Genomic DNA, 9,041 nt, shown 5'->3' with positions numbered 1-9,041 from the left:
TCCCTGCTGTCTTCTTTTCTTCCCAGTAATACTGTCTTTTCTAAAGAACCCTGCTTTCTCATGATATACTAAAAGTAGGACAGCTTCAGTTTTGTCATTTTTGCCTCCAGCAATGTTTCAGGCTTAATTTGCTCTAGGACTCACTTGTTTGTCTTTCCGGTGGTCCGGGGTATCCATATAGCTCTCTTCTAAGACCGTATTTCAAATGAATCAATCTTTTTTCCTCACACCAACTTTCACATCTGTACACAGTATAGGCATATCTTGGAGATATTGCGGGTTTGGTTCCAGATCACCACAATAAAACAAATGCTGCAATAAAATGAGTCATAATCTTTTTGCTAGCAGAGGGTTTTGGCTTCAATTTGTAAAAAACTCAACATCTCTGAAGCACAATAAAGCAAAGTGCAATAAAATGAAGTGTGTCTATAATCAGTAATATGAGGGAGTGGATTTACTTAGCCTTCGCCTCTAATGACACATCTTTGCTTTTGAGGATCTTTCCTAATTCTTCCATTGCTGCCCTTCCTTCTGAGTCTTAGCCTTCTCTTGACTTCTTGGCTGCAGTCTCCATTTGAACTGACGACTGAACCAAGATAAGCAAATCTTTAACAATTTCAATGTATTTATTGTCTATGTTAAAGCTGTGTATTTCTTCTGTAGTCATGATTTTCACAAGACATTTATTCACAAAAAATATCTGGCTTACACTTGGATGCTTTTATGACTGGCAATGAAAGTAGGGATCATAAACACTTGTAACTGGTTATTTCTTTCATTCATCATGTAATGGAAGAGATGGAACTGGGTTTTATTAAGCAATCTTTTAAATTTCCTAATGCTCTAGGAACAAACCACATATTACTGCAATTCAGAGAGATAAATTTAAAATTAGTGAAAACCCTAAATGGAATACAGAAATGACTTAATGGAAATCAAAGCTTGAAAACTAAGTATAGACTCACATATGTAAAAAAGGGCTGCCTAAAAATTATTTATATATATGTAGTATTTTTATTATATAAATATATCCCAAAATAATAGTCTTCAGGGTATTTATCTTAACTAATACAAAGAATTTTATCCATGATATAACACACTGAAGTACTGTTTCTTTTTAAATTCTTTCCTAACACAGAGAGTCCACCTCAAAGCATGCTTGGTTGCAGAAATAGTACCTCATTTTCCTGAGAGAAGTAGTATAAGAAATCCTTGAGTTAAGAAAAAGCAGTAAGAATAGCCAAATGAAGACTATCTCAAATGGAAATTAAAAGACTAAAAGACCTTTAAATTTAAATGCCTTAAAAAAATCACTTCACTGGTATTTTGTCATCTTCCTCTACTTGATTTTTAATTTATTAAGGATATTTTTTAATCATAGACAAAAATAGAGAGAATATTAAATAAGCTGCTTTAAACCCATCACCAAAGCTTTAACAATTTTCATTATTTTTAATTCTTATTTCATCTACCCTCCCTAATTTATTCTCCCCCAATTTAGTAATTTTTATCACAACAAAATGTTTTTAAACTGACTTTTCAGAGAATATTTAAATTGCACAAGTGTACCTAAGTATCATACATATGCACACACAGAATTATTTTATTAACTAGTTCAGGTGACCCTTTATTGCTTAAATACTCTTCCCATTTAGAGACCAATGCAATACTAGAACAGTCTTTTATCAGCAAGAAGTTATAATAAAAGCCTTCCAAATTAAGGACTGCTCAGAATGTTTTAAATATACTAACACTGTTAATTTTATAGTCTTGATGAGAAAATCACTTCTATCAAAAGCACTGATCTTTTTGGGATAATAATACTGTCTTAGTATTATCATGTATTAATGCTCTTAGGAAATGAGTAACACATAAGGTATATATATTGGGCCAAAGAAAATAAAACAATATAAACATGTGAGGAAAAATTTAAATTAGTGATGCCATAAAAAATAGCTTAATTTTTTAAAAACTAAGCTTAGTTCAGTTAAAGAAACAAATAAAGACAAAAATTTTTATCTAATATCACTGGATTTATTTCAAAATAAGTTCTCTCTAAAAGACTACCTCAAAATAACAGAAAATTACGATTAGAAATAAAAATGATTACTGCCTTGGTCCTAATAAAAAAATATAAACCAAATAAAAGACAATAGGGCTTAGAGTCTTTAGACAGTACTTTATTATATTTATTTTGTAAGTAATTACTTTTTTACAGCCAGCAATTATCATGAAAGTAGGTTCTAACGTCATACTTATAAATAATTACTTTAAAATCACCTTTAAATTTAAATCTCCCTCATTCTCACTTGTTCATTAAAACAAAAGGTTCTCTTTTGGAGGTGGGTGATAAAATTGATAAACTTCTTGCTAGACTGATGAAGGAAAATTTTGAAGACAGATTCCCAGAATGCAAAAGAGAACATTACTACAGATCCTATAATAAAAGATTATTATGTTCAACTTTATGCCAAGAAATTTAAAACTTAGATGAAACATACAAATTATCGAAACTAATACAAAAAGAAACAAACTCTGACTAGCCCTAAATGTATGTTTAAAAGTTGAATGTATAATTTAAAACCTTCCCTCAAAAAAATAACTCCTGGCTCAGATGGTTGTACTAGTTAATTTTATCAAATATGTAATTCACCCTTTAACAGACTAAAAAGGAAAAGAACATATGATCACCTGGACAGAGGGAGAAAAGCATTTGATGAAATTAAGCACCCATTCATGTTAAAAGTAAAACTCTTGGAAAACTAAGAATAAAAGGGAACTTCCTCAACCTGATAAAAAGCATCCACAAAAAACCTACAACTAACAGCATACTTAATAGTAAAAAACTGAACATTCTCTCTCTAAGATCAAGACAATGGTAAAGAGTTCCATTCTCAACACCTCTATTCAACATGGTACTACAATTTTCGTCAGTGCTATAGCCAAAATAATTATTATTTATTATTATTATTCATGCCTATAGCACCTGGTCTTCCTAGGTGGTCTCCCACCCAAGTACTAACCAGGCCGGACCCTGCTTAGCTTCCGAGTTCAGACATCAGGCTTATTCTGGGTGGCATGGCCATAGACCATGGACCATGGCTCCACTGGGGTGCAAACCCAGGACCTTCTACGTGTAAAGCAAATGTGCTAACCACTACACTATGGAAAGACGTCTCAAAAAAATTTTTAAATAAGATCTAAAGATATATATATTGGAAAGGAACTAGTAAGTAATTTGCAAAACCAGAATATATAAGCAACTTCTACAAACTCAACACTTGAAGACAGGCAAGTTAATTTTAAAAATGGGCATTTGAATTAGGCACTTCACAAAAGCAATATAAATAGCCAACAAGCACATGGAGATTTTCAATATCACTAGTTATCAGAGAAATACAAAGTAAAATCACAATGAGATAACACCACACATTCACAGAATGGCTAAAATTCGAAGGATATAATATCACATGTTGGTGAGGAGTGGAGCAACTAGAATTTTCATGCTTGCTGGTGAGAATTTAAAATGGTATTACCTCTTTGAAAAATTGTGTTTCCTATAAGGTAAACGTATAGTCTAGCAATTGCACTCTTAGGTATTTACCCAGAAGAAATAAAAATAAATATCCACAAAAAGACTTGTATGCAAATGTTTATATTAGTTTTATTTATAACAGCTCCCAAATGCAAACAACCCAAATGTCCATCAACAAATAAACTGTAGTATACCCAAACAACTTGGCTTCCCCTCCGAAAAAAGGAAAAGTTTAAAGAGAAACAGGGTAATTCCATAATGTTGACTAGTTAATATTACTAATAATCCAACCTATCAAAATTATTTACCCTGTTATTATGCTGAGAAGGGCACATCACATCTGTGGTAGTCTTCCCAAATATGCATAATACTTCAATCTATTCATGAAAAACATCAGATAAACCCAAATTGTGAAAGAGTCTACAAAATACCTAACCAGTACTCTTCAAAAGGTCAAAGAAAGACAAGGACAGTCTTAGAAACTGTCACAGCAGAGCCTGAAGAAATATGACAATTAAATGCAATTGGGATTCTGAACTGGATTCTAAATTGGAATGAAGAATTTTAGTGGGAAACTGGTATAACCTGAAAAATGTCTGTAGTTCAATAAATATTATACTAATGTTAATTTCTTAGCTCTTATAATTTTACTATGGCCAACTATAGTCATATAAGATGTTACCATTAGGAGAGAGTAAACTCTTGCTATTTTTGCAGCTCTTCTATAGGTCTAAAAATTATTTCAAAGTAAAAAGTTCTAAAATGTTAGAAGAAAAAAAAAAAAAGAATGAACTACTCACTGACAGACACAACATAAATGAATTGCAAAAACACTATGTTGAGTAAAAAAAGCCAGACAAAAGAGTACATACTGTATGTTCTATGTATATGAAATTCTAGAAAAGGCAAAATCAATCTACAGTGACAAAAAGCCTTGGGGCATAGGGGACACGGAGAGAGAACTGATATCAAAGAGGCAATGAGGGCACTTTCTGGAGTGATGGAAACATTCCATGTGTTGACTGTGGTGGTAGTTACAGAGGTGTATACATTTTCTAAAACTCCATTTATGTATTTAAAATGCATGTGTTTTATTGTATGTAACTTATTCCTAAATAAAGTTTATTAAGTTCATATTTAAAAGTATCTCGCTTGGATAAATAGCCCTAGTGTATACTGGGTAAACTAAAGTACCACGATTGATTCAAACTGATATTAAAACAAGCACCCAAACTGTTTATTCAATAAATATTTACCGAGCACCTACTATATGCCAGGCTTTAGGCAACATATAGGATATAAATGTAAAAAAGAAAGCCTTTGCCCTTGAGGAACTCACGGGCCAATAGGGAGACAGGGCAAGTAAACGAAAGCTGCAAGTGACATAAAAATTGTTCTGAGAAAACAATGTTCCAAGCATTGCACAGAGAAGACAATGTCTCAGAGAAGTCTTCAGAAAGAATACAGACCCTTTCCAAGAATTTACCCTGTGAGGCTACGACTTTTATTCTAGGAACATTTATCTCAAATACTCAAGGCTTTCAAAAAATACTTCTTTCAGTCTTGTCTGTATACTTCATGGCACATTATTCTGATAAAAAGTCCTCAGTTGTACTTCAAGGGTATGGTTCGTTTGTTTTTTAAATTATTCACAGATAAAAATAAATGCCATTCTGAAAAACAGGTGAGAGTATATAGTCAATAAGTCTGTTTTCCTGTGAGCTTTATGAAGCTGAGGCACTACCACAAGAAGAGTAACAATGTTTTCACCCAACACAGAACTGTTGAAATAATGTATAGTCCCACAAGGGGCCTATATTAAAGGGCTTTGCCCTTTTGAGTGGTTAAGTCCTGGTTTGACTATTTAATGTGGGAGTTTATTGAAATTATACCTCACTATAAATTGCCATTATTCAAATGATAATTTAAACATATTATATACATGTATGCTTAGGTCTGAATATTATTTCAACTATATTGAAGTTAAATGTCCTTGGACAAAGTCCTTAATGTCTTAGTGTCATCTGTAAAATGAAGACAATAATAGTAGCGTCTTCCTCATAGTGTCTGCAAATATTAAATAAGTGATGTAAACGAGATAATCCATGTAGTAAATGAGAAAACCTATATAAAACACTTGGACCAGAGCTTGGCATATAATAAATACTTAAAAACTGTTAATAATCACTATATTAGGGTCCAGACTAAGAGTAAGTATTTAAATATGAAGTGAGGTTAAAAAAAAACAAACAAAAATAAGAAATCATAAGGTATTTTTAAAGTTTAGAAACTAAAATTCAGTGACTTTTTCAATAGGAGAACTCATTTTTTCATTATTCTGTAGGGATAGCTACTACTGTAACAAAATCGCCAGGCACACTACAGGTTTTCAATACTTTTGAACTATTTCAGCATAATAAGATTGTCTTAATAACTAAGGGGAAAAAGTTTGTCACTTTTTGACCCCATTAACTTCTATTTCTGCCTAGATAATATCTCTTTCAGATACCTTACCATTCCTTTCCCTGGTGAGCTAGAATTTTAGGAGACACTGTAGGATTTTCTCCCAATTTGGACAGCAAGATCTACACTGTTTTCTGACAAGTGCTCCCAAAAGTGCCTGTGTTCAATTAGGAAAATATAAAAGAATCAAAGTGCTGCCAAAAAAAAAAAAAAAAAAAAAAACCAACAAAAAAAAAACCCAAAGACCCTTTAAGGCAATAAAAAGCCAAATAAGAGTATGGATGGAACAAAAATTCAAATCAATAAATCAATTCTGTATATGTTTTTAATACATAACTTGTTTGGTAAATATCATGGCCACATCTATGTGGCAAGTACCTATAAACTGCATCTGTTCATTTTTGTACATTTATATTATTCATTGATATTTGTAGCCTAAATTGAACATCAAATTGAGATTTGTTTGAGACGAAAGTCAGTTTTCTAATACTGTTATATAAATTTCCTGAAGTGAATTTATACAATTTAAAGGTTTTTGTATATATAAAAACAATACATTTTAGAGAAAATTTGGTTCTTTTCTAAGTTATCATTGCTGTACACACGTGCAAGCACACATATAGATGCACATATGCTCAAATCTGTCTCTCATCCCTACTTCTTAAATGACATTTTCATTAATATTTGTACCAGACTGCAAATATTTTAATAAAAACTATATAAATTCTGAAAAGATGTTGTAACTATTGATATACTGATTACTTCAAATATATCTCAAAGATAAAAATGAAAAACAGCATAATGCTGGTGTTTAAGGTATTTGATAAAGAACAAAGCTAACGGCCCTAGTTTTTACAGTCTTTACATAACATGTGTGCAACTGTTTCAATGAAAAATACATTTCCATTTGTCTTAAGAGAAACATTAAAATTTTTAACTGATACAAGTTTACCTTATGGTAGAGTAAGAGATATAAAATTCCATCCTTGAAGAACATCTTAAGAGAATAAAAGCCAAAAGTGCCCAATCATCAGATCTGGTAATTTCTATATTCACAAACTTCAATAGAAGCAGCTTGATAATAAGAGCTTTTGGCAGCTAAATATATGATTGAATCAACAACTGTTGATTGAATTGCCTACTGTGGACCCACTGTATTATATCCAAAGCAACGTGAAGCAATCAAAAAGTGCTACTCACCAGCAAGTGTATAATCCATATCAAAACCAAAACACTTAATTTTCTCCATGGCTAAACTTCGATTCACAAACACCCTAAAGAAAGGAGTAAAAAATGGTATTTCAATTAACACTGAAACAAAAAAATTATTAAGTTTAATAGAATTATTTTACTATCTAGATTTTCTCATTTAAATATCAATATTAAAAGTCATCATAAAAATTATTCAAGTCCTTCTTATACCTTAAGGGAAAGCAGATATTATATGAAAATATGTGTATTTTCTTATTGTGTCTTGGTATTAACAATGCTACTTACTCAAAATTTCAGAGAATCAGCTCTCTTTTTCAAAATATCACCCTTCAAATAAGTTTATTTCTAAGATTTATAACTCATTCATTCATTCTCCATTTAATAAACAAAGGTTCATTTCAGCCTACCAGATACTATATACATAAATGTAAACAGATTCATTCAACAAATACTTACTGAATGCCTACTAAATACCAGGTACTGTGATATGGCAGGGAACAAAAGATTACCTACTCTCATGAAATTCTATTCTAACACAGAATATCCTCCCTTGAGAAATTCAACCTAGTAGAAGAGGAACTTACAAGCAAATAATTATAGTAATTCAATAAATGCTATAAAATATCATGCATGAGACAGCACCAGTTGTTTAGAAACCAGAAGAGATGTCTGAGGTGAATCTTAAACAATCAGTAGACGTTTTCTAGTAGAACAAAGCAGAAAAGGCAATTCAGGCAGAATAACCGAGCAAGCACAGGATTTATAATAAACAATAAAACAGTTATTGTGGCTGAAGCTGAGGAGTTTTCTTTGGTTTGCTTTTCTGTTTGTCTTTGCAAAAGGAGGTTTTCTAGAGGAGCTGGGGCAGGAAGAAGGGGCAATAAAAGCTATGAAGCTAAAAAGGTTAATAGGTCAAAATCATGACGATTTTGCATGCCATATTAGGGGGCATGGACTTTATTCTGCAGGCAGAACAAATTACCAAATTTTGAGGAAACGAAATAATCAGATTCAAATTTCAGAAAGATCACTATGAAAACAGGGAAAACTAAACATATAATAAAGAGTATGGTAGATCATCATCCTGATGGTGTTTTGGAGTAAATTTTAATCATCTTTGAAAGTAAGAACATTCTTTCCATCTAATCTGCAGCTTAGTGGCCAAAATTACTGAATGATTTATCTTTATTATCGAACCTTTTCTTTGCCTTTATTTCATAAGTAACAGTGAGAAATGACTGCTTCAAATCACCTAGGAAACTTAAGAATAAAGACGCCTGGGCTGGGCTTCTTCATTAATGATCTAGGTCAATAGTCTCCAAAGAGGTGTGACTGCACCCAGATATGCAGAATATTCCACTCGAATGCAAGAAAATATTCGATCTTCTGCTGATATTTATTTCATCATTTTAAAATGTATAATTTGTGTGTTTTCTGCCATATATAAGTAAAGACAATAGTATAGATAATTTATGAATAAGTACTTACAGGAATGAATGTTACATATTTTAACTAATGGAATACTCAAAGAGTTTTTGGAAACTACTAATCTAAGTACTGACTTTTTTTTTTTAACTCTTCACTAACATATATAATACTGTTTTAAATTTTAATAGAAAACTTTTCCTCTTATCTCAGAATGTATGCACCAACTTTAAATGCAGACAAATAACCAAATATTAACTTAAAACTACTTTAATCAAGGACTTAAACTCAGCAGGCCCTTGAATTCAGAACTTTTATCTCCCTAAAAATATGAAAATCATTACTTATCTCATGTGCTATGCACAGATTAGCTCTATAAAACTCTTACTTCCTAAGAGAGATATTA

General features: G+C 31.6%; 1 protein-coding gene and 1 pseudogene across 1 annotated transcript in view; both read right to left on the bottom strand.

Moving 5' to 3' along the window:
- Window positions 1-9,041, bottom strand: part of NT5C2 (5'-nucleotidase, cytosolic II) — a 76,097-nt gene that overhangs the window by 27,045 nt on the left and 40,011 nt on the right. Inside the window, exon 3 of the mRNA XM_025039140.1 lies at window positions 7,199-7,272. Coding sequence (XP_024894908.1) covers window positions 7,199-7,272 — 74 coding nt within the window. The remainder of the gene's footprint in view (window positions 1-7,198; window positions 7,273-9,041) is intronic.
- Window positions 2,975-3,090, bottom strand: LOC112470166 (annotated as a pseudogene).

Source organism: Pteropus alecto, unplaced genomic scaffold (assembly GCF_000325575.1).
Source record: "Pteropus alecto unplaced genomic scaffold, ASM32557v1 scaffold177, whole genome shotgun sequence".
In the NCBI taxonomy this organism is placed as follows: Eukaryota; Metazoa; Chordata; class Mammalia; order Chiroptera; family Pteropodidae; genus Pteropus; species Pteropus alecto.
The sequence above is the reverse complement of the archived record's forward strand: the minus strand, read 5'-3'. Positions and strand labels throughout refer to the sequence as shown.